The 26,447-nt window shown below is 42.0% G+C and overlaps 1 protein-coding gene across 1 annotated transcript; it reads right to left on the bottom strand.

The window, feature by feature from the left end:
- Positions 1–2,052: 2,052 nt before the first annotated feature.
- CDH17 (cadherin 17) lies at positions 2,053–25,003 on the bottom strand. Its single transcript, XM_066547903.1, has 17 exons — positions 24,962–25,003; positions 22,181–22,279; positions 21,357–21,494; positions 19,571–19,709; positions 18,192–18,350; positions 17,325–17,524; positions 14,855–14,986; positions 14,143–14,293; positions 13,233–13,448; positions 11,933–12,009; positions 10,503–10,694; positions 9,020–9,264; positions 7,143–7,273; positions 6,009–6,245; positions 3,961–4,077; positions 3,738–3,854; positions 2,053–2,854 (listed from the first exon to the last, which is right to left on the bottom strand). Exons 1-17 carry the CDS (start codon positions 25,001–25,003, stop codon positions 2,748–2,750), a joined length of 2,499 nt encoding a protein of 832 aa, XP_066404000.1. The 3' UTR covers positions 2,053–2,747.
- Positions 25,004–26,447: the final 1,444 nt, after the last annotated feature.

Raw genomic sequence — 26,447 nt, 5'->3', positions numbered from 1 at the left:
GAAACAACTTTGGAGGATGCAGTGACTCACAGGCACTGTCCAGATTTTGAGGAGCTCAAAAAGAAGTACTCATCCTTGAACTTGGAGCAAGTACAAGGGCAAAATGTCCTAATGTCTGCCACTCCTGCAGGGACCTGGGAACCAGCTGGAGCTGGTGGGAAGCATGGTGGGAAGGAATAATAATATGTATCGCTTCTCTTCCTCTCCAGAGACCCAAAGAAAACTGAGTTTGTCCTCTGGAGCGGAGGCCGGGGGCAGCAGTCTGCCGCAGGGGGAGAGTTAAGGCTGGGTGAGAACTTTTGTCTGGCTCCCAAAAAAGACTGAACCAGTGAAGGAGCCAGAGCAGGACTGGGTTAAATAAACCCTGGAGGAGAAGTTCTGGCAGGCAGACAGAAGGAGGGTGAAAAAAATGAGAATATTTGTGTCAGGGTTGGAAATGACAGGGTTTTTTGGTTTTGGTTTTTTTGTTTTTTTTTTTAATTTTGTTTAAGTTTGAACAGTTTAAGCAGCACTAAGAAGCAGTGGTTGCCCAGGCACAGGTCAGCCAGCAGCCGAACTGTTTAGGTATGCCCCTGCAAGCATGAACACCCCAAAGCCCTTGAGCACAGAGGCTTTTGGCAAGTGGGCTGGGGAAGGGGGCAGAGGTGGGTGAGGCAGTCAGGGTGCTGCAGGCCCTGCCTGTGCCCTGGAGCAGGCAGAGGTGTGGGCTGTCAAGGGGCCATTGCAGCAGCAAGTGTGCTCAGCCCTGGGAATGTCACCCCAGGGCAGAAGCCAGAGAAGGAACACCCCGAGGGAGTTTCCTGCAGACTCTCCTACCACATGTGAACAACATTTAGTAAATACCTGCAGGAGGGCTGATTCCCAGTGCACTGAGACTGAAAGTCTTCAAGACTGAAAATGTGTTTAAGACCTGAGGAGGGGCAACATTTTTGCTGGTCTGAGGAGCTCTGCTTTCCACCAGTCTGTGGGCAGGTGGGACAGGGTGCAGTGAATTACCCCATGAGACACAGAAAACAGAGGAAGTGTTAGGCTGGGGACGGGGACAAGGTCCTGCTGTCAAACCAGTCCTAAATGTAGGTAAATGAGGAAAAGAAATTTTTTGACCCTTCTCCAGAAAAGAAATTGTTCAAAATAGGAGATGCACTTGAGTAAACTTAGCAAACACAAAGAGGGGTCAGGGAGACAGAGCAAAGGGGAACTTCTGCACATTTTCCCCATCTTCAGATAAAGCTGTGTTGGTATACACAAGTACAACAACTGCTGATCTTTGGCTCCTTTATTTATAAAACAATATACTAATCTTAATCCCTGGACACACTGATGTAACTGAATGTCATACTTTCCAAATATAATGGATTACATTCCCATCATAAAATAAATACATTCCAGCAGTGAGCCCCCCAGCAAATAACAGAGCTCCAACAGCTGGGGAAGCTGGGGCAAGAGGTACAACAATTGCGTTGTGTTGCTGAAGCCCAAAAGCAAAGTTTTTGCTGGCAGCATTCTAGGAAAACCTATTATAAATGCAACCCTACCAAAAAAGTGCTCTTTTCTTTCTAGTTCTGTGCTGCATGCAAAATCCATTAAAAAAACCCTGGGTAAACAAATATGCTCTTTTCCATATGACCTTTTCTTGAATGTTTTCAAAAGTATATTGTCTTTTCGGTTTAACACAATATTTTTCAGCTTTTATTTATAGCTTAAAAGAAAAGCCTTCCTCAAACTGTCACCAAAAATGCCCTTCTATAGGCATGCTGTCAGGAGAAAGGCTTTTTTCTCTGACTGTAACTCTGGGTTCCAATACATTTTACTGTAACTAGGATAGACGTGGCTCCAGCAATCATTGCATCTGGAATCAGCTGGACACATATCAGTCTGGCCTAAGAGCCATTTTTAATCTGTATTAGGTGAAAGTAAGGGTTAAATATAATAGAGAACCAAGCAGCAATGGTTTGCTCTCATGCACTCTCATTTTTTATTTATTTTATAAAATAAGCAGGGACTAAAATCTTTAAAGAAAATGTTTATTCTTATCTTATGTATGGGGGGCAAGAGCAATATTTGCAGAAGTATGATGAAACAGCATATTTATGAAACAGCATACCTACATGACTCAGCATAGGGGTTTTTTTTTACTTGGAAACTGTAATGAAAGGCCATGGTGCTTCACAAACTGATTTTACCTTATGGGATATCAAAAAAGAAAAATTGAAATGTCACATTGATGGTACAAATTCAGTATAATGTAAGCAGGCACGGCCCAGGGCAGATTACAGATTGCAATAAGTTTGGCATCTCCTTTGCTGAGAGTCAGAGAGATTCTTACAACTTCATGGAGTATCTTCAAATGTAGCACAGGACTATTCCCCAGTCTGCTGTTCATTGACTTACAGAATTGGAAAGAGACAAATATGTGCAGGTCAACAAACTGTAGTCCTCTGTAAAGTCCATATTTACTTCAGCTGTCAGATGAAGGAGACTGGTCCCATGTATAGATCCCTGAAGGAGCTCAGCATTTGGTGCTGTCATGAGTTAACACTTTAGCCAAAGCTGATGAGCTTATTAATTACATATGTTTTATGTTTTATGACTAAATAGTATTATGTACAAAAGTGAGGCCAAACCCCTGGGAGTCTACTTTTGCATGGTTTTTTTGTGTTTGTGTTAGTACATCTCTGAGCTTTGGAAGCTTCACAGTTCAGTCATTCATAACCAAAGGGTGGTTTTGTCCCTTGATGAAACAGTCATTAAGTCAGTCTGTTGAGTTCAGCATTATCTTTTGCATCTTTGGGATGGCTCTTTTCATTTTTCTCTTTGTATCTCATGTGGCAAAACACACCTGCTAAAATGGCACCTGAAAAACAGAGAATGTTTGTCTGTAAAGGGGAGAGTAAACTTTCTGAAAAGATGTTCCAGCAAAGGCCATGACACTGCCCTGTAAGATCCACAGTGCTTTACCTCTTGAACAGAAGCAGCTTTGAGAAAGGACCATGCAGCATGGGACCAAGAGCTGGGCAGGATCAATCACCCCAAGGATGCCTTGGGGTTTAGAGGCCTTCCCCCAAAGGAAAGCTTTTCCTCTAGGGTCTGACCAGATGGCAAAGCATCTATTTTAGCCCCCCCTCTCACTGAGCAGGGATTTGTATGTTTGTCTTGAGATGCAGTCCCTCATTTATATATATATATATATATATATATATAAATAAATATATATATATATTTATATTTATATAGCATCATTTGATCTTTTAAAATCATGAAGAGCTCATTATACTGTATATAAATTTATTTCCTCTTTATCGGTGTTAGAATGAATATGAAAGATGTAAACCTGCAAAGCTGAAATAGGAGAATAAAATGATGACTATAAGCTACAGGTACAGATCCTATAAGTAGGAAGCTTCAGTATTTTTACTATAATCTGGATGCCCAAGACAAAACTCAAAGCCGCTCCCTGACAGGCAAAGGGCAGTAAGTAGCAATGAAATGACACTATACTAGAGGTTCAGTAGTTTCTTCTGTCCCAGCTGGTTTTTGTGCCATTGGATATTTTTCTTACAACCAAAACCTTAGAAGTTTGCAGCCATCATGATACACAATCATGGGATCTTCCCTCTTTCACTCATTCTGCAACATGCTTGACAAGTCTTCACCCAACAAGTGACTTCATGTCAGAAATGCAGCAGCACCATCATATCTCAGTCTGCCTTCAAATCAGCCAGGAAGAAGTGACTTACCAATGACGATCAGGACTGCAAGCAGAATCCCAATTGCCTGTCCAGCGGTTGGCCAGGAGTGCTCACGGTTTATTTCGATAAAACATGAATTTTCACTGGAACACTTGCAGATACTTACTGCAAAAGGAAATGCCATGAGGTTAATGAGAAGTTTAGTAGTCACATTTGGTTATTTATAAATGTAACTGCTCTCTTGAAGGTAATAGTTGTATGCATAGAATACCTTTAAGATTCACTTTGTTTTCCAAAGGCGGATTTCCATTGTCATTAAGTATTATTGGAACATCATACACCTTCTCTTCAAAGTTAGCATGTTTCGGGGACAGGAAAGCATGAGTAGCTGTAAGTAGGAAATGGGACATTCATGTCAGCACAAGAAAGAAAGTTAGTTCAACATTCATACCAGCTGCAAATGTTCTTTTTTTTTTAAGGCTGCTTTGCACATTATAGTAACTCCTGTTTTCCTCAGTGTTTTCCAGGATCTCATTGGTTTGCAGACACTAAGTAAAAAGGGAATACCTAGAAGCCTAGTCTGACCTTCATCATAATATGATCATAAAATTTCCTTCCTAATTTCTACACCAGGCAAAATCTGATCTTGAGTAGTGCTGCATTGATAGCATCCCATCTAAACCTGGAGTAGTCCCCTATACTCATAGAGACCACAAGCAGCTTAAATTGTTCCCAAGGAAATGTAGGACAGACTGTCCTTCTAGTGAACTTACACTGTTACATCTAAGACTCTTTAAAAACTGGAAAAGGTAAAACCAGCCATTGGGATCAGATCAAAAGTCTGTTGACGTAAGTATCTTGTCTTCAGAATAAATGGAGATTACGATGAAAAAGAAAGCATGCATTTTATTTCCTCCTCCCTCTCACCCTTTAAACATTTTCAGCTCAAGGACTTCTTGAGCAAGATGTAATTTCTTGCTTTGAACTTCTAGAAAATTTCTGCACAGACAACACCCTGTGATAGCAAGTTCCCAAGTCAGCTACCTCCTCATTCTATCTGCACTGTAAATAACTCCACAAGCTTCACTTGAGGGTCCCAGGTTTGTGCACTGGAAGAGAGAGCAAAGGATGAACCTTGGCCACCCTGACCACAGCATTCATAATTTTATATCTCTCTATTGCATTCTTTCCCTACTGTCTTCCAAGATTAAAAGTAGTAGCTTACTTTGCTGCTCCTATACACTTCCTTATATCAGGCCATTCTATAACTCTGATTATCCTTGTCAGCCTGTCTAAACCTGTTTCCAGTTATACTGCATTTTTATGATAGAGATAGAGAGACTGGAGTTCAAAGCTTGAAGAAATTCTGGATTTATACAGGGGCATAATGAAGTCCTCTGGTTTCCTCTCTGGTTGTTTCCTGGTAATCCACAATATTTGACCTGTTTATTTGAATACTGCTGATCTCACATTTCCATGGAACTGCTTACAGTTCTCCTTCCTGATTCATAATGGCCAGCTCAGCACCCATGATTTCAAAAGTGAATTTGGGAGTCCAGGGTTCATTAACACCTGTGAATTTTATTGTTCAACCAACTCAGTCTTGGAAAAATGTTCTGAAATTCTTCACACTTGGTTTCTATTCAAATAACTTGGTATAATGAGTAAACTTTGCCTCCTCATTGCACATCCATATTTGTTGAGTTATGCAGATCCCAACAAAAAACCTTTGGAAAACCACACATGAACTCCCTTCACTGCAAGAGCTGACTGTTTACTCCAAGTCCTGAATTTAAATTATTATTTATTCTTTCAAAACTTTAAATTTATGGCAACCCAGCCATAAATTCATGGCTGGGTTGCCATAAATTTAGTGGGACAATTCATCAAAATGTTTTATTAATTCAGACAGACTCTATCAGCCGAGCACTTATTCATGTGCTGACTGTCCCCTTCAAAAAGCTCCATTCACTTTGTGAGGCAGAACTTCCTTCTGCATGAAATATCAGAAATGTACAGTTTGCAAACTGCTCTATTTCTTTTTCAGCAGTGAATTGTGTTCATTAAACACACATATATTTCATACTTACATGCTTCTTCTCTCAAAAATACTCATGAAATTATAGCTTGCAACATACTGGGTTTTACCTCTTGCAAAAAGCAATTAATGACTTTGGTGTTCTCAACAACCCAATTTTTTTTCTATGTGGGACACTGGTTATGCAATAATAACAGTGAAAAGGAATTCTGTAATTCTTCATATTCACCAGAGTACCAAGTGAGTCCCCTATCATTGTAAGAACAGCTGAATTAGCTTACCATTGAATTTTGAGACTTCCCAATTATTTCTTGCATTCATTTCATCCACAAGGGAAAAAGTAAATTTTGAATAAAATAATTGTTCATCAGCATCAGTAGCTTGAATGAGAGTTCTCTCTCCTCCACTGACTGGGTAGCAGAAGAAAGTAGGATAATCTGTAGCTATTTGTGGGTAGTTGTCATTCACATCACGTAAGTGTAGAGTCAAGAACACTTTGGATTTCTGAGCTGCATTATCTGTCGAGTTTAACAGAATGCAAAGTTACATGCACATCTTGGATTTACACTCTGGGCTGTTGTATTTGCAGTTATCACAGAGGCACACCATCAGATAGGCAGTGAAAGGTGGTGTTCTGTCTAAAGGTGGCAGAAACAAGGTCTCAGGAGGTCCTGAGGGATTTGTGGTAGCTGCCACTACTTTTTAATGAGCATTTTTTACTTACCACCAGTTCTTGCAAGCTACAGAATGCTAGCAACGGAAGGGAGGCAGATCTTACCTAGTAATCTGTCATATCCATCATGTCTGGCAAGCAGTCACATCCAAAGTGACCAGTGCTCTTTGGAGCACTCTTAAGCATGAAATGCCTTGAGTTTCCCACCCCTCTTCTATATACAGAAAACACAAGCCAAAATCGAAAGATTTAATGGCTGGAACTAGAAGCCCTAATATATTTCAGACCTGACAGAGTATTCATTTTAATTATAACAAAATGAAATTCTGTAGGAGATTACAAACTACTCTCTGGGTATGTTTTCAGGAAGCCTAACCATACCTTGGAGAAAGACTAAAATCTTCATAGCTGTAGAGAAAAAAGCAGCAGAAAATATTGATACTGAAAGCAGTGAAAAAATTTGAATCTTCTCTATATGTCATGTGGTTCAAGCAAATATAAGACCATACCAAACTTCATGAAAGCTATTTTAATCCTTGTTATCAACAGCATCAAGAGTTCTTCAAGAAATTTAAATTCTTAAGAAATATATACTTCTAAGGATACACCACAGGATGCATATCCGAGATTACATGTTCCAGTACTTTTCATGCATTTAGTCATGGTAAGTATGATAATTCCTCATAAAAGAGTAAGTACAGGGGATTCCTCTGTGTGTATATTTAGTTGTTTCATCACTTACTTAGCTCTGATACAACAACCTCTACTGAGTATATTTCTTCAGTTTCTCGATCCAAAGGGGAAGCAGTGTATACCTGCCCAGTGGCTGAATCAATTCTCAGCCATTTCCTCACGTCACCTTCCAAGGAGTATCTTTGAAAAGAAATAGAGAGGAAAAAAAATCATATATACTGTTCCAAATTGGGAAAAAATTCCAACAAAGCAAATACTTCTTTGTTGACTTTATGTAAGAAGCTCGATTACAGTTGTACTCAAAGAGAGGGTTCTTGGAAGAGTTGCAGTGCTACAATACTACAGCCAACCAGGAGACATAGACAGAGGAAGAGAGGCCAAAATCATCCAGAATAAGAGTGAGAGCAGAACTACAGAAATGCCATCTCTGCTGTAGCCTGTGGGCTTGCAATTTCCATTTCCTTCTAAATGGAGAACCTGAGATGGCACTGAGCTTTTAGTCCAGAAGTGTGATTTGTCCAAACTCCATGTCCATCTCACCCCATCACATCTCCCACATGTTGGTTTTGATGGGGCCACAAGCCAAGGGCTGGGGGACAGAGGGGCCAGGGCAGCCAGGAACCCTTCTGTGGATTGAGGAGGGACCAGGACCCCAAGGTGAACCATGGTGATTATCTTCTGGCAGTCTGGAGCAGCCTGTTACTACCATTGGGGCAGCCTTGGAACAGTGTGTGCTTTAAGCATCACCACATAATTGCGTTTATATCATTGTTTAAAAAATCACCAAGGTCCCTGGGTATTTACTTACACAAATTTAACCATGAACATATGACCCAGTTAAAGCACAGGCACTTGTTGAGTAGAAGTGACCAGACCTTCTCATTCAATGTTTTTGTTCTTTCAGCACCCTTTACACTAGAAACAGCATGCTTGTACTTTTCTTACTTCTACATCTTCTACTTTTCTTACTTTTTATTTTATGCCCTTTAACCTATTTTTAGCAGAAATGTGGTTTATGTATAGCTAAATTCCTGTCATGTGTCTCTGTCATCATCCCCCAGAGCTTCTGGACTATGTGGCTCCCTTTCAAACTAGCTTGACAGAAGGCCAAACATGATAAGTTCCCAAAAGTTAGGGACAAGTAGAAAGCCAGATGAGAAATCTCTGGGAATAAGAACCCACAGGAGGCCTAAGAGTCACACTGTGCAACTCCATTAACCACTTGGTGTTTTGCTGAATTTCAGTTAAATTTCAAGAACTGTTTATTTTAACTTGATCTGTTCAGCATTCCAGCTGGGAATTGTACAGCAAAAGTCACAAATAACTCCTCCATCTGACTCTGCTGTGTAAGGTACATTTACACCATGCAACACAGCACGGGAGTTGTCTTACACAGAGCTTTGCATCCACAATAGAAAGAGATGTGTCATCTCTGACAGCTAGGAAAGAAAATGAATTCTTTTTCAGTTGTAGACTTGAGGATGTGTATTTTGGTGGAGAAAAAGTTGAGGTTGTGCATTTTGGTTGTTTCCTGTGTGACTCTCCTACTGGTTCAGGGGTATACGCCTTATACAGTATACGCCTTATTTTTTTGATAAAGGCATTATGGACATGGAACCTTGTTATTCTCAGTCCAGCTCTACCTTTCTCCTGGAGATATAAATTAGCCTGCTTCCCTTGTGGTTTCCTGTTTCAAGGCTGATGTTTGTCACAGTACAGAAATCTGGTCAGAAAAGTACTACCCAGCTGCAGGTGTGTCACTGGCCCCTACCCCACCACACATCCACCTTCTACTAGGAGATAGTTCTTCTGTAAAAACAGTATTTTTCCACATGCCAAGTATTGGGCATATTTTCCTTGCGTGTCCTTTAGAACCATTTTTGAAACCCTAAATTCAATTAACTAATCACAGTCACTCTTTTTTACCGTACAGAATCCCCTTCAGGATCATAGGCCTCCACCGTCATGACCAAGGTATTGACAGGAATGTCTTCAGACACCTCTGTTTTGTAAAATGGCTTCTGGAAAGCAGGTGGCTCATCCACATTTGTCACAGCAAGTTTTAACATGGTGAGAGAGCTCGCGTTGTACTCCACGCCTTCCACCAGTGGCTCGGGGTTTGTGGCATTGATCACCAGGTTGTACAGAGGCCTTGTTTCAAAATCAAGAGCCTGGATGAATTAGGAAAAAAAAGGTTTGTGAAGCAATGGCTCTGCTGCTGTGGGGAGCTCCAATGAGAAACTAAAAAGTCCAAATCCCCTTCTTCTCAAGGAGGAGATTGCATCCCAAATGCAGGCAAAATAAAGAAGAGCTGTCAGGAGAAAATTACATTGGGAATGTTCCATTTAAATGAAACCATATGCCTGTTTAGAGGCCTCCTCAGCAACTGCATTTTCTAATAATGTTGCCACCTGCCTGACTAAGTTTAATAACAATATCCTGTTTACAGAAATAGTATTTATAGCTCTGTATGAGAAGGCCTCAAACGACCTCCGGGTGCCAAAAGTCATGCAAGGGTTGTTACACTACAGAGTTTCTCACAGCTACCTCCTTGGGAAAAAAGGAGGCTGAGGCTGATACTGATGCTGAAGATGGTTCACCAAACACTGCCTCTGCCTGCACTTGGCCTGGTGGCAGCACACGAGCTGGAGGCACACAGTATGGCACCCCTTGGAAAATGAGTGGTAGTTTTCTGGAGCCATAGTCCAAGCACCTTTGAGAAGGTTAACTTCAAAGGGAGAGTAATTTTGTTATTGAAATTCATGGATGCAGCAAAAAGTGTTCCTTATATTCCTGTCTCCAGCATTCAGCATATGGGCTGTGTCACCTACTGCAGCACACGCTGTCCTTGGCTTGGTCACAGTTAATGTTCCCCTCATCAGGAACAAACTACGTCTCCATGCTCACATTGAGACATGCTGGCTACACTTGCCCCTTGCTTTGCAAAGGCCACCAATGGCCAGAGCAACTGCAGGGAGGAGAATCTGCCCCTTCACAGCCCACCACTGCCACCACAGCCATGGAAGCATTAGCTGGCTTTCTCTTGTCCAGAAATGCTGCTGCAAAATCACTCAAATAATGTAAATTTTTTGTCATTATGGTGCATAAACACCTACTTCATTGGCCAGAATCTGCTCTTCTGGAGAAGCAGCCAGCAGCAGAGCCAGTGGAGGGAGCTGGTGGTGGTGGTGAAGGCAGAGCAAAGGCAGGAGGATAGGTGTGTGTGTGTGAGCACTGCACAGACACAGAGCCTGAATCCAAAAGTGGAGCCTCCTGCAGGCTGCACCGTGCTTAGGGTGTCCCCACTCCGCCACCAGTCAACACCCTCCTCACAAATCATTACCAGGGCAGTAACTGTGTATAACAAATAAGTAACACTAATGGAGAAGAATAAAATCCATCTATTCACCTTTTTAATCCTGATGAACCCTCGGTTTGTTTCAGAGTCTGTCTCTATGGTGAACGTGTTGTTTGGATCACCTTCCTTCACTTGGTAAATGATGAGGGAGCTCCCTGTGGCAGGCTCATCTCCATCAGTTGCTTCAATTTCTAATATCACACTTCCTATTGGGGTATCTTCTGCCAGAGTCACAGTGCCATACTGAAGAGAGAGAGGTGTCATTGAAACATGACATACCATTTGTGGATAAGAATTTCAGCACAACCACAAGCTTGTGACCCACATGTGTGGATTTATTTTAACCCACAGCAGCCACACAAAGGAGGGAGGCTTTTTAGCCACACATTTATGGTAGTAATGGGATCTATGTCAGTGCCACTAGTACAGCACCAGTCCCAAATCTTTAGTTCCTCTATGAAAACCAGCCCATGATCATGCAGAAGGGATAGTACAGCTTTCCTGTACCTTGTGAGCACCCTGGCCACTCATTGTTAAATATTTGATTGCTTCATGCACCATAGGTTGTTGGCACATTGGCATCCCAACTCCTCTGACTGTTTAATGTGTGCCCTTGCCCAGAAGCCTCACCTTGAGACCAGATCCTGGACCGAGACCTTGAGGTGAGATGGTGTAAAACCTGCCCTGCAGGCATCTTGTCTGCATGAGATTGTGCTGACCTTGCCATCACCTGAGATGGGCAATACAGTCTGCAAGGCCCAAAAACCAACACAGCTTCCCTGAAAGGACAACTGTGCCTGACAGGCCAGACACCTACATGGCCTGCAGGAGTGTGGGAGCTGGGACACCTCTGTGTAAGGACTTCAGCCACTCCAGTGTCTGCCGGAAGGCTTGGGCCATCAGGCAGAAGTCATGAAATATCTGCAGGTCTCTGCCAGATGCCAGCACCTCCACCAGAGAAAAGACAGGAGCCTGACACCCATCCTGGAATCAGGTTTGGGCATGGATTGCTGGACCACTGTTTCTGGCCAAACCACATAGGGCTTTTGATTCCCATTCATCTTCTGGCTGTTTTGGGTACACAAGTGCTGTGTTTGGAAAGGTACTTGGGAGACACCAGCTTTTTTTCCATTTAGGTGTTTGATTAATTTTAAAGCCTTTTCTTCCCTCTTTCCCTTCAGAACTTGCATTTCTGGAATAAACTACTTTAATAGAAAAATTTCTTTCTGTACACAGTTTTCCACTGAGCAAATTACCTTAAATTTTGTAATTAGCTATTAGTCTGTCCCATTGCTCACTGTCTAGATAGAGCTTATATGCAGACTTGCAGCAATATTTTACCTTTATTTTTACTAGTAGTTACTCTATTACTTTGCCTGTAAATGGCTAGTTTCCTGCTGACATCCTATAGACATTGAAGGTATGCTCAAACCCTTGTCAAAAGTTATTAGAACATTCAAAATGGTGTTAAAAATACTCACATCTGAATTTTTAAAGATGGGAATTTGATCATTGATGTCAATTACATGTACTTCCACATTACAGATTGTTTCGAATTCTGCATGGAAAGAGATAAACAGCGTCACACCAGCCTTTCTGCCAAAAACAACTCTCCTCCAGAAGGGTTCACTGTGAGCAAAAGTGAGCATTTCCAAATTGCCCAATCTAAGCACTAAATTGAGAGAAGCACTTATCTCAGAGATCTCTTAGTCAATGACAACCTCACTCTCTATCTTACCATTGATCTTCCCCATTTCTCCAGCACTGTCCCATCCTGTTTCATTTCCCTCACTTTTTAAAACCATATCTGTTTACCAGGATGATGATAGCTATGAATTGTGTTAACTGTCTCAGTTTAACTTTTCCATGTCAAAAAGTAAACCCTGGGTTGTTAATGCTCCCTTGTCCTCTTGGTTTTGTTACAGGCAGACTTCAGATTCATGTAAATCTAATCACTACCTGAGCAGGGGCACCAAAAGCAATGGCAGGTTGTGATTTTAGAAGCATAATATATCCATATATAGATGGATTTTAGTGTTTTACAAACATGCCTCATGAGCTGAAAGTTAAGGAAAATTCTAAACAACATTTGGGTGGAATTCAAATAAGCATTCAAGACAAATCACCAGCTTCCTCCCTCTGAAAGGTTTTCCATCGTCTGCCAAAATGATGCCATTTCATTTACAGACATCTTTCCATGCCAGTGCCCTCATGCACAAGTTTTGCCTGACTGTAGGGATTCCAGCACAAAGCTTTAAGCTTTGGTATGAAGTTTGATTTCCTTTCCATTCAGTGAATTACAAAGGACTCATGACAATTTACATAAGGGACAAGATAATTTTTGAAGTTTAATTTCAGCTTAATATTCTCTTAATGTTTTAAAATATTAGCTGGACTGTCTGAGCAGCTGTGTTTAATTTATTGATTTTTATTTTTTTTTCCAGTTAAGTTCCTTTGAATGATCTGGGGGAAAACCACAATCTTGATCTCTTCATTTTTTCCCCCCTGTGGAAGGAAATCTCTTTCTGAAGTACTTGTTAACAAGCTTCCCAATTTAGCCACCCTCTGTCCTAGAGCTGGTTCCCTTCCATGCTTGCATTGTGATTCATGATTCATCTCCCTGCATCTCAAGAACAGGACAAGTACCATGCCAGAGCAAGACTCTCAGTGCTACTGCCTATTCAGCAAATCCTCCTTGTCTCCCCACATCCCTTAGACACTGAACACAAGTCCTGCCAGTGTGGGCAGTTATTCCAATGTGTAACAGCAGGCATTACTTACGTGGATCTGTCACCAGGACCTTCAAGAAATACTTGGCTGATTCACGCTTGCTTAAGGAAGGGCCAATTAATTGCAAAGTCCCGGTGTCTTGCTGAATATAGAACAGATTCTTTGAGGGGAATTCAGGTTCCTGACTTTGGATTTGGAAATGCAGACGAGAGTTAAGGCTGTCCTTCTCATCCATGTCCGTAGCAAACACAGTGCCAATATTACTCCCTGGAGCAGAGCAGAGATGGGAATCAGACACAGTGCAGTGGCTCCATGTCTCCACAGAAGTACACAGTGACAACAGTGATACCAGTGCAAAGGGCAGAGGGTCAATAAAAATAAAGCTGTATGGAAAACGCTTCAATGGACATGCAATCTTTTCACTTCTGGGAGTTTTTGCTTTAGCCTCCCAACATACTGGTTTGGGGTCAGGGCAGTCCAAAAGACTGTAACAGCAGACTCTTCGCTCCTGAAACCAAATAACTGATGTCAAGACATTGGAAGATTTTGGTAATGGTCTGTTGAAGTCAGAGGTTTTATGCTGGAGCTGCAGCTGAATGAGGGAAAATGGGCTCGTACCCCTTTAAGAACAGTTTCTTGTATTGGTAATAAAAGAGGTGTTTTTCTTTACACAGTCTAAGCAGTTATCCAAATCTGTGGTTGTGGGAAAATGCAGTTTTATATTTTAAATAAAACAGCATTTTCAAAGTAGGTGTTTTGGGTCTGTCCTTCTCAGGTTCTTGAAATCCTTTCCATAGGAATTATTGAAAGGAAAACAGGAGGGCTATTTGCACAGGAAAATATTTCCCTGGGACAGCCATGTTTTAATCTTTGGGATCATAATTTTTAGCTTCATTCACACACAGATGGAAACAACAGGAATACAATGAGGTGTATAAATTAACAGAAGTTCTTTTCTTACCTCCCTTTTCATTTTCTTGAACTTCAATTATGGTGAGGTCCTGCTGACACACAGGGGGATTGTCATTGATGTCTTCCACAATAACGTGAATTTGCAAAGGCTTGTCCACCAGTTCTCCTGTGTTATCTTTTGACACCACATAGAATGTATACTGCAACAAGAATATAGCAATTAGATGGTTTGAATGTCCACTGTGACAATATTTTGCATTTTACTATGTAACTACAGGAATATGAAATATCATCTCATGAGTTTGCTCAGTATTTTCTTTTTGTTTAAATCAGAACTCTTCCATCACCCTTTAGCTTCTGAGGGCTGAGGATTTTAAAATCTGTGGTCCCCAAGGTCTGAAGTAGATCTGAAACGTCCAGATCTCCTTCCCTCTACCACCTATCTCTTACTCATGCACCTATAACCCTGCCATAGCTGGTCCATGCTGTACATTGTACATATGCTGTGGGCAGGGATTGCTACTGCCAGGCCCACTCTAGGGTAAGGACCTGAAGCCTGTTTACAGTATAATAGGTGGATGAACTTTCACATATATCACATAATTTCCAAACAGAAGTGACAAGAAACAAAACTTTTATCTATTCTCCCTTTCCCCGTCTCCCTTCCATTCTGTTGAGCTTTCTCATATTTACTCCCACACCAATAATCAGCTTCCTGCTGTGCTCTCTGCCATCAGTGATGGCAGAATATGTTTACTTACAGTATCCTTTTCTTCCCTGTCCAATGGTTGGGTCACATAAATATCCCCATTCTCACTGATGGAAAATGGGAGCCTTGGCAGCTTTTCTTTTTCAAAAATGCCATAAATTACACCTGGTTCATTTGACTGCACCTAAAAAAAACCCAAAAAATAAGTCAGGATAGGAAGTCAGAAGTGTAGAGTGAGATTTAACAGGGATTATTTCTGGACCACAAACAGAAACAACTGCATTCCTGTTAGCTTCATAAACCAGAAAATTACCAGTTTGGCAGGCTTTCAGGATGAACTGCAGAAAATCAGACTGATAATCCACCTCTGCTCTCTGAATTGTGTGCTGAAGCCACTTTGCCACAGTTTCTCCATCTGTCCAGATGGGATACAACACATCCCCTTTTATAAAAAGATTTGGTGATGTGGAGATAAAGAGTGATTATGAGAAAAAAACCCATTATTTTTGTTTTAATATCTTGATACTAATGATTTCCTCTCCTTACACTCTCTATTCCTGCCTGTTGCTTTGTTTTATTTAATTCAGGGAAATGGAACAACGAAACAGCACTAAATTAGAAGGAGCTGCCAACTCCTTCCAGGACAGAGAGGCCCTGCAGAAAGACCTTGATAAATTATAGAGATGGGCAATCATTAACTGTATGAAGTTTAACAAAGTGACAGATTCTGCACCTGGGATGGGGCAATCCTGGATGTACAGACAGCCTGGGGAACGAGAGGCTGGAGAGCAGCACCACAGAAAGGACCTGGGGGTCCTGGTCAGTGGAAAGTTGAATGTGAGTCAGCAGTGCCCTGGCAGCCAGGAGGGCCAACCCTGTCCTGGGGGGCATCAGGCCCAGCATCGCCAGCAGGGCAAGGGAGGGGATTGTCCTGCTCTGCTCTGCACTGGGGTGGCCTCACCTCAAGTATTGTGTGAAGTTTTGGGCACAACATTATAAAAAAGACATTAAGGTATTAGAGAGTGTCCAAAGGAGGGCCACAAGGATGGTGAAGGGTTTGAAGGGGAAGCCTTAGTAGGAGCAGTTGAGGACACTTGATTGTTAAGCCTGGAGGAGACTGAGGGGAGACCTCAACATCTTCATGAGGGGAGGCAGAGGGGTGGGACTGATCTCTTCACTTTCTTGACCAGGGGCAGAACTTGAGGAAGCTCAACTCGGGCAGGTCTGTGTTAGATATATCAAGAAAAGGCTTTTCACCCAGAGGGTTCCTGGGCACTGGAACAGGATCCCCAGGGAAGTGGTCACAGTACTAAGCCTTCATTAGTTCAAGAAGCATTTGGACAATGCTCTCAGGCACATGGTGTGACTCTTGGGGTGTCCTGTGCAGGGCCAGGAGTTGGACTTGATGATCCTGATAGGTCTCTTCCAATACAGCATATTCTATGATTCTGTGATTCTGTGCAAACAAATACCTGGTACCTGTCTGTAAATGCGTGCATGCGCACTCTTTACATTCATCAAAACTCATGAGGAAGGCTCTTTTTTGGGGTACCGCACATTTAAAATGAAATTAAATACACAGACTGGTTAGTTAATGGAGTCAGTATTAACATTTATGTTCTATGTAGCAGCAGCTACATTTCATTTTCCCCTAGGCAGAATCAACATGACATTGGCTACCACATGAAATGTTTATACAAGTGACCTCAAAATGGGTGCACCCTTACATATTAGTCTTCTTTCTACCTGTTTTCATTCTGGATTTCCTTGGGCTGTCGCTGAGAATAGCACCAAGCCAGTTACTCTTGTGAACAGGATCCATGGAATCCTGCCATGTTCAAGGGATGACAGCATTGGGGGTGTCATTGCCAAGGCATTTTTCAAAGTCAAATATTTCTGAAGGGCTGTTGGCCTGTTAGTTAATATGTACTGATGTATACACTGCTATTGGTCTGCCGTTATCAGCAAAATATTTTGTGCTTGAACTGTGAAAAGAGGAATATTGGGAATGCAGGCTGTGAAGGAGGGTATTTCAGTCCTTTCAAGGTACTTTTGATGTAGCAGTTGTGGTGCATGATACAAAACTGGTCACACCAGGCGTCCCTGAGTGTGAGGGACTGCCCACAGCAGGGCTGTTGTGGAGCTGGTCCCCTGCCCTGCTCTTCTGCAGGTGGAAGAAGCTAACCACAAAATAAGCTCCAAAAAACTCTTTGTTTGCTCAAAGCCTAGAGGACCCATGACTGGATTTTGGTCCCAAACTGAAAGGCAAAGTTCAGTCACTCTAGTGTTTGTATTGACTATATCTATATCACCTTCAAACTATTAACTTTTGTGCTAACAAAAAATCAATGAGACCTCCACTAACAATGATTTCCAAAGGATGCCATATTAAAAAAATGACTGGGAGGTGTCAAAGTCATTCTGAAGAACCTGGTGTTGGATGCAGTAGGGACACCTTCACAGTTAGTTGTGAGGAAACAATTGTGTGGTAGAAGTTCATGGAGTGTGGTCAAGGACCCTACCTTGCTGATGTTGACAGGGTGGACCTGGGTTGAGTTTTCTTTGATGCGGATGATGGAGGGAGCTTTCCACAGGCTCTCCTTCACAGTGATGATCACATCAACACTGCTGGTGAAAGCATTTGCTGTCGTCCCTGCCATGTCCTTCACGTAGACAACAAGTGTGAAAGTGTCCTGCTTTTGAGGATCCAAGTAATAAGAGCCTAAAGACAGAGCAAAGAGTCAAGAGAAATGACACAGAGGCTGTGGGGGCTGTTTATTTGCCCATTGCCACCTACATGCACTATGGTTCTTTGACTGCCTCAGACTTACTCCTTAGATGGTCCTTTGGGACAAACCTCAGCAAGCCACTTCCTCTGGGTTCTCTGAACAGCATGGCCTCATGTGCATGGAATCATCTGAGGCCTCTGTGCTGTGGTCTCATCTTGTGCAGAGGCATCCCTGAACAGCCCTAGCCCCAGTTAGGCACTTGTTCAGCCCAGCAGAATAGATGGGAGTTTCTAATCATTGCAATTCAGTTGGGATCACTTGTCCAGCTGAGTTTTCTCTGCATTTTTCATGTTAGTGCTTTTGAGTTTCTAGATTTCATGGCAGAGAATAAATTCCAAGATATGACATAATGGAGTCCTGAAGGACAGAGGACCTATCTCTCTTCTCAGTGTACTTTTAGAGCTCAATCCCCATTTCTGCTAGCTTCCACTGAATTTGATGGGACAAAACACAAGTTCCCCAAAACTAGGGTTTTAGTGGAGTATGTCCCACTGACTACATTTATTCACAATATAGCATCAGACCCATGTTGTTGTTTTGTTCCTATGCATATCCCAGAACTCATGCTTCCTCTTTGCAATCAAGAATCTTTTTACATACCTGTCCTGCTTGGTGAGATTGCTCCAGTTGCATTATCAATCTGGAAAAGCATTTCTGCATAAGGGTTGGGAAAATGATGGAGAATGCTGTATGACAGCTGTGCATGGAGAGTTGTAGGATCATCACGGTCAGTGGCATGGACATACATGAAGGGCTTGCCTGTTTGGATTGGAGAAGAAACAGTGGTAAGAGAAGAGACTGAACCTTAACACATAATCCATTCGAGCAGAGCTCTCAAACCAGGAAAGCAACTTATGGGGAGCTGCCATTGTTCCATAATGCATCTCCCATGGGAAGCCATGCGCAGAGGTTACACTGCTGTATGCCATCCCATAGGTCAGCCCTCCACCAGCTCTGCTTAGTAGGATCACAACAGGTGTGTTGACCAGTTGGTGAAGAAGGTGACAGAGTTAAATCAGCAGAGAGCTATCTATCACACTAGAGTGCCTGAACCCAGAATTCAGCTCACTGGGATCTCTCCTTAAGGCCACTTTGCAGTTCTTACACAAATCAGTTAAACCCAAAGCACCTTGATAAAAATGGTGCATGACCTGTGGCACAGATACAATAAAAGAACAATCATACAGTGAAAAAAAATTTGGAAATACCCAGTAATGTAAGTCAACTTTTACCTTTTGCACACCAGGGCAGCATTCAAAATCTTTTTGACTTGGATGTACTGAGGAATATACAGTAATATGTTTCAGAATAATTTTCTGACCCCATGGAGGTTTATATGCATGTTATTTAGCAAAAGTTTCTTCTTGAGTCCATAGCCACAGCAATAACAGCTGTATGAGTCCTTTGTTTTATTTCCAAGATGTAAGTCTCAACCTACTGCTCTTTGATGCTTGCATGACTTTTGGACTGGATCACTGCAATTCATAATCTAAGACTCTCTTCTAAATGTTAAGGTTTAGCCCATGTTCTGAGAAGCATCACTCAGGGTAAGTACATTCCCCATATCGACCCTGGCACTTTCTTTTACTGATATGTAAAGACTCAGATAGTATTAGCCTTCTCTTTCTGTATAGTCTTTGGTAGCTTTTAAATTTTAAACCCCTTCTACCATAAGGTTTTGTTGTTTGTTGGTTTTTTTCCCCCAGAGCAATGGACAGAGCAGCAATATTTGTCTGTTAAATGACACTTGCAAAGAGTAAGTAATAAAAAATATTTCTGATTGCACTCATCCCCTTACACCACATAGTGGTCACCTCTTTGCCCTTTCATTATATTATAGAGGCTTTCATCCTTATTTTGTACAGTCCTGTGGGAAGAAAAACTGATCTTTTTCCAGCTTGTATAGCAATAACTTTACCTTCCTGCTTAATTTACCTACCTTCCTATTAATGATAATACTTAACTATGGTGGCAATTACCTGGACGAGAGTTCTGCCTCACTACTCCATAGTACTTTGTCTGGTTAAATTCTGGGGGGTTGTCATTGATATCCTCCACATGTATTGTAACATTATATGGGCCTTTAACTCTCTTTCCACTCTCATCCAGACTTTCCACCTGATTCAAAAAAAGAAGGAACAGCAAGTAAATATTTTCATGCAGACAGGTTAAAAGGCATGAATTGATATCAGGGTGTCAGATGGCAGGTCACTCTTACTGTCATGCAAATCTGGTGAGAGCCACCACTGGGTAGCTCCACATACAAGGACAAATTTGCCACTGTAGCTCCCTGACAAAAAATTGTCACAGTATATAATGCCAACAAAACAAAATAACCCACTCCTGCTTCTGATGACAACTTTCAGAGGACAATTTCCCACTTCCAGTTTCAGCAGACTATTTGTATTTTTTCACAGCTTACAATTCATGTTTTTCTTTAAACAGCAATATATACTTTCTAGCAAACAAGGAGAAAATCCAACATGATATAGCATTTATAACTAATTGCTATTATGAATATAAATCAGAAAAATAGTCTGATATAAGGGTTAGTAAAGAAAAATTAATTCTTAATTCTAATGACTTTTTTTTCCACACAATTTGACTTATTTTCCAGCCTTCTTTAAATCACCAAGTATATAATATATCTGTCACAGTTAACTTTGTTTGCACATAATAGATAAAATCATGATTACTTATGCCTAACCAAGCATAACTTTTTCATTCTGTCATCACTTTTTGTCTATAAATTATTCACATGCTTAGGGTTATTAACTTCTGGGGCTAGGAAATTGTCCTCTCTAATTCCAATCCAAGGATGCTTTAGAGCTGAGAATGTGAAACCATGAAACCTGAAGTGATAGACTTTAGAAAGACTGCTAAGGCTGGCTAAAAAATCATCATGTGCTTTGCCTGTTCAGGTACTGATCCTGTCATGATCATCTCTTCTCAGCTGCTGGTGCCTCAGAAAAAGACAGCACCATTTTTGACATGGTTTAAGAGGACAAGGATGCACTGAGACCCAAAGACTGCCCATCCACTCTCAACAGTGTTTGCACTAGTGAGATCCTCATGAAAAAGGCATAATAGCAGGACAAGCACACAAAGTTTTTCCTCTCTTAGAGTCCAACATCTGCCCAACAGCTTTCTGCTGTTATCTGACAGAGGTTAGATCTGTGCCTCCCTGCCTAAATGTCTTTCACTCACACTGTTTCACAGAGTCACAGAATATTCCAAGTTGGAAGTGACCCACAAGGATCATCAACCCTGAAGTGAATGGCCCATACAAGGATCAAAGCCTGGCATTATTAGCACCATGCTCTAACCAACTGAGCTAATCTCAGTTGGTCACCATGTATATTGTGAGCTTTCTAAATTCTTACAATAGTTCATTTTTCCACTCCAGAAATAGACTTCACCCTATCAGCCTTCAGGGGTAACAAGAAAAGCTCATTCATGAGGTTAGATTTTACTTCCAGTCAAGTATTCCCCTCATATTAGGAGAGCTAAGGGTTGTGCTGGCATCACAATTTTTGTTTTCTGAACATAGCCTTCCTCTGCTAAGGAGCATTTTCCTGTTCAGTCTTTGAGAGCTACAAAACCATATGTCTTCCAGCAAATCTTGATATTAAAAATGAAAAACCTGCCTGTAAACATAGGCAAAATAAAAGATTCCAAATTCCACCGATTTCTCTTACTACCAGGTATACCCAAAGAGGATGAATGTGAATACTTCTCCTTTCCTATTTTTCATTGAGTTTTTACCTGCAGCTTGTGCACTTTTTTGGTCTCCCAGTCCAGAGACCCATTGATATACAGGATGCCTGTCCTCGGCTCAATGGCAATAATTCCAGCTTTTTCACCAGATGTTCTGAAACTCACAGCAGGTGGCTCGAGTTTGAACTACAATGGAAAAAGAAAAAAACAAACAAACAAAAAACAGAGGGAAAAATCATCATTTTTTTCAGCATTTTCACCATAATAAAAATAATTTCATGCTTTTGTGACTTTTAAAATCTATTGCCAACAGTGTGTTTGGCAGGGAGAATGATATTCCACGAGTCTGCTCAACTTCCAAGAGCAGACCTGAAGTCTGCTCTTTTCTGATCCTCAGCAGAGGAGTTTTCACATTGTTTCCTGAATGCTGCAAGAAATCCCGACTGCAGTTTGTTTCCAAAGCAAATGTCTGCTCAGGCTTTGTCTGAGAATGGGAATGGAAAAAAATGACACACATCCTCCATTTGCCTGGGAGCTGGATCTGTCCTTCTGTGGCTATGGCTTTGGGAGGAAAATCTCAGAGTCAAAGGAAAATGATGACACAAGTTACATGGAAAGAAGTTCTCCAGGAATGTTGATTTTATTAATCCCTGTCTTAGGATATCCTCTTAAATATGTGTCTGAGAGGGGGTTGTCTCCTGCTCTTTGCATGTAGCCTCTTGAATTCCCAGAGAGAGGAATTAGAAATTAATTTTGCATCCTCTTGAGGGACTGTTCTTCCCACCAGCACAGAGACAACCCTTCATATGTGGTCTCTTTGTGCAGGCTGGGGGGTTCTTGACCAGAGTGGATAACACAAGACACTTGATTACCTGGTAAAGGATGCGTGGACCCCCTCCTTCCTGAACAGAGAAGTCAATGTCCTTCAGAGGCCCAGTTACACTCAGGCCCTCCAGACTAAGCCACATGGCCTGTGAGAGAGAGGGATGGAGGAAAGCACATGAGGGATGTCTGTTGCCACCACACACAAACAGCAGCTCCCCACCCCTGAGCCTCCTTGAGCTCTTTTGCTACAGTACAAGGGCAGAGACTCTTCCAGGCTTGCACTGAACATCTCCAGGCTCTTTAGTGTACATAATTTTTAAAAGCAGAGATTTATTAATTAATTAGAGAACAAAGGCTTGTGCCCTTTTCTGACCACTACATAATTAAATGAGATTGGATCTACCTTCAAGAGCAAACAGAAGAAGAAAATAGATTAAAGTAGACTAAGAGCAAAAGGGAGTTCATAAAATCATTGCTGGATCTCCCCTGTGTCCCCAGCAGGACCATCCATGACCCATCCAAGAGCCACAAAGCCCTGTGAAAACAAGTGTGTCTGGAAATCAAACATCACACCTGGGGATGAGGAGGAGCTGTGGCTGCACCTTTTGTAATTTCCCCAGTAAATCAAATCTTTTTTTGTATGGGAATGAGGTGGCCTTCTCTGGGTTCCTACAGCACCCCCTCATGCCACAGCCATCTGGGCAAGCCACTTGAGCCCTGTGCCTTCACATCAATTGCATGTGAATGAAAACCACAGAGAGAGCAAACGTGTCCTTCACATCTTTGGCTTTTACCTGATGGCAAAAATGTCACACAAATCTGTCTCAGCCTCTGTCTTCCTAATGGCTAGCAATGTCCTAACATCATGGGGTTTTACTGCCAAATTTTTATTAGGTTTTTAACCTCACACTCCCCAGTGCCGAAAGACCTCCACACTCCTGCCCTAACATTTCAGGCAGTTCTTGCTTCCAAACAAAAGAAACAAAGCAAAATTGAGCCTCTCAGGGCAGGCCTTGCACACAAGACTATTCACACTTTGGTTCAGATAATCAACCTGTTTCTTCAGAGGAAAGACCAAGATTCCCCAATTTCCCTGTCTTCACCACCTATCTTGACAACGCTGAGTGTCTGCCTGTCAGAATAAGGGCTCCATTATTTGGCTGAACAAGTAAAGTTTCTTTTCTTCAATAGTAAAAATTAATTTATTTTGCTTTACAGATTTAGAGTACCATTGCCACCCTGTCCATCACACCACAGAGTTGAATGCGTGTTCTCTGCTGCATGACTTTTCCTCTGGATTTGATCCTATTGCTGCTGGGACAGCTATTCAATTTCTGACAGAAAAGCACAGTCTGCATATTACCAAGGGAAAACTGAATTCTGCCTATGACAAAAACACAGCAAAGTTCAGCACAATTCACCCTAAAGCACTGCTCTGTGTGTGTGTGTCACAAGTTCTGTTTCAATAATTCCATATTGTTCTTAATAATTGCCAGAGATGCTGTCCCGCTTCCCTACAAGGCTTTGTGACTCCTTTTGAAAATGAGAAAAGCAGAGAGCTGGGGAAGGAGAGGGAAGGATGTTAGTGAATAATAGTGTGAGCAGAAGAATATCAACAAATGTAATCTGATAGCTATGCATCCAGGAAAATGCACTTTGCAGCTACCTTTTTAATATTTTTGCAAAATGCTGACTGCTGGCCTTGCCAGGGACCAGGTATCAGGACCCTGAATCTGACCTGCTACAGCTATTCCCGTGTCACACAGATTGGCACAGCCTGGCTCCTGGAGGCTGCTCCTGGGGCCATTTTATGGACAGATTTTGCTTTATCATGTTCCCTGCCATGGAGGAACAAAGGCTGATGCTATAAAACCAAAAAGTTCAAAGTGCAGCCTGTGAAACAAGTAAGCGATATCACTTCTGTTGATTAAAATTACTTTATGTGGACCATAAATATTTCCAAACATATTTCTACCACATGAATCACTGTTCAGGAGCTTGGAAGGGAAAGAGGCTTTACCTCTTGGTCCATATCCATTGGTATATCTTCTGAAGATGGCTATAATGCTTGCAGAGTGGCTTCATGGAGGGGCCAGCACTGCCACAAGCAGTGAAATGGGAAGGGAAAAGGAGGTGCTCACTGTGCCACCCCTCAAGGTCTCCATACTCTGAGGCATTTTTTACTGAACTTGAATTTGACACATTTTTTCAATCTTTTCTGTTAATTTCAATTGTGAAGTGGAAGTCACCACTGCTGTAGCCTTTGCAAACATCAGTAAATCTATTGCATTTAATACATAAGGTCCATAAAGAACATAATTAACACGTTTCAGTTCCAGAAAATCCTCTGAAAAGGGATTCACAGGAATCAAATAATGAAGATACAAAATTAACATGCACAGTTTAAGCTATGAGGCATTATATGTCTTAGAATACATTTAATATGTCAGAACATGTATGGATTATAATGCAGAACTCATGATACTGATGTTTTCACTCTTTGGTGATTTGTTGCAGTATGTTTAAATATTTTCTAGCATGAAATTCATGTATTGGAAACAGTGATATCTAAAGAGGAAGTAGAAGAGGGAAAACAAGTAAATTGGTGCCTTCTAGGTTTTTGAAGTTTTTTTCCCCTAATGACTGAGATGTCTTCTCAACTTGCTGTGGGGGCCACACACCTGTGCTGGGGACACACCCAGAGTTACAGCCACTGTGCTGGCACCAGGCTGCCTGACCTGTGGGCTGGCACACCCATGGATTAGAGCTCAGAGCAGGCAACCTTTGCCTTTTGCTCACAGATAAACAAAGGAAAACTTCTAACTCACCGAGTGAATGAGAAGAAATTGAAGTCCACACAGCTTAGGCATGCTGGAATATGCTTTGCTTCAGCTCCTGCAAAGAGATGACATTCACTTTAGCCCCACAGAGCTGGCCCAGGCTATTTGCACACCAAGGCTGAGTTTTCCTGAGGGAGAGACCTGAGGAGTCCCCAGGGAGCAGCTGCAGATCTGCTCAGGAGAGACAAGAGCACTGGTACCCCTGGGCTGCAAAGGAAGGCTGTGCCCATCCGGTTCTGCCTAATGGTGCAAGAGAGGCAATATGTGAGATTCCCAAAGAGATCTCAAAGATTAAACCCAGCACCAAAAAGCCCTGCAACCACATTGTTACAATTATTCTGTACCACAAAGCCATTTTCATTTCTGGTTTACTGAAAGCAATGAGGTGTTCACAGGAAATGTTATAACCACAGGACAAAAATCTTGCAGAGAATCTCATGAGGTGTCTGTCTTCTAGTTCCAAAAATTCAAATTCAAAATTCAAAAATTTCCTGCAGATTGCAGAGGCAAAGAAAGCCTAAGGTGTCTGCACTCCCTAAAACTACATAGCTACTGGAAACAAAATTTCCAAGTCCAAGGAGCCCTCTCTGCCTCAAATTTCAAAGAAATGTTGAGCACGCACTTCCACAGTTTATGTTACATCCTCCTGAAAATTAGATGGCTTTTGCAAAATGCTATCCTACTTCCTCACTGCCTCCAGATTTTTACAAAGAGGATGGGGCCAGTTCTGGAAGGAGGTGAAGCTGGCATATTGTGCTGCCATCTTCAGTGGTGCTTCATGTTATATGGCTCACACCTACAGGAATCCTTCCACAGATCTGTCCCAAGGAGGCCTCCAGTGGGAAGAACACAGTGTGGAGGCACAGCTCCCTCCAGGTGCCTTCCTGCTTGGGCTTCTCATCACACCATTTCCCCCCTTTCTTTTCTTTCCTCAATGGCTGAACAAAAAGGGGACCTGTAAATACAGAAACTGCTACCCACAGTGCTGTTCTCTCAAGCACTCATTCTAGGACATGCCACAGGAGTTTCTCTTCCAAATCCCATTCTGAGCTGTGTTATACTGTGTGTGCAATTGCACCCTTTGAAATACTGGGCTCTTTCCTTGGACTGGAGATAACTGTGTGAGTTCTGGAAGAAAATAATACGACACGCTTTTGAAACCAGAAGTGATCAGAAAATCATTAAATTTGTCAGGAGACAAGGGCTGAAATTGAGCCCCCTGTAGATGCTTGGCTGTGTTGCCTCCTTAGTGGGTCCTTCACAGACCTCTTGGAGCCAGAGGAGGTGGCACAGGCAGGGCAGAAAGAAGGAGAATACCCTTTGAACCTCCTGGAAGGACACTTCAAACCAAAACTGTTGCTGATATTCTGGTTACACAGTCAATGAAAATTCTTTCTGTTCCTCTGCCTATACAAGCTCTCCCCTCCCCACCCCTCCTGCCACTCTCTTCTGAATATATTGGCCTGTTCCTGCT

This window comes from Molothrus aeneus, chromosome 1 (assembly GCF_037042795.1).
Source record: "Molothrus aeneus isolate 106 chromosome 1, BPBGC_Maene_1.0, whole genome shotgun sequence".
In the NCBI taxonomy this organism is placed as follows: Eukaryota; Metazoa; Chordata; class Aves; order Passeriformes; family Icteridae; genus Molothrus; species Molothrus aeneus.
The sequence above is the reverse complement of the archived record's forward strand: the minus strand, read 5'-3'. Positions and strand labels throughout refer to the sequence as shown.

Coding starts and splice junctions, on each gene's coding strand:
- CDH17 (XM_066547903.1), bottom strand. CDS start 25,003: ATGCCTAAGCTGTGTGGACTTCAATTTCTTCTCATTCACTCG. Junction 14,987..17,324: donor ACCCTGTCAACATCAGCAAG/GTAGGGTCCTTG, acceptor GGTTTTTTTTAG/GTGCAGTCAAATGAACCAGG. Junction 2,855..3,737: donor TGCAGTCCTGATCGTCATTG/GTAAGTCACTTC, acceptor TCTGTTTTTCAG/GTGCCATTTTAGCAGGTGTG.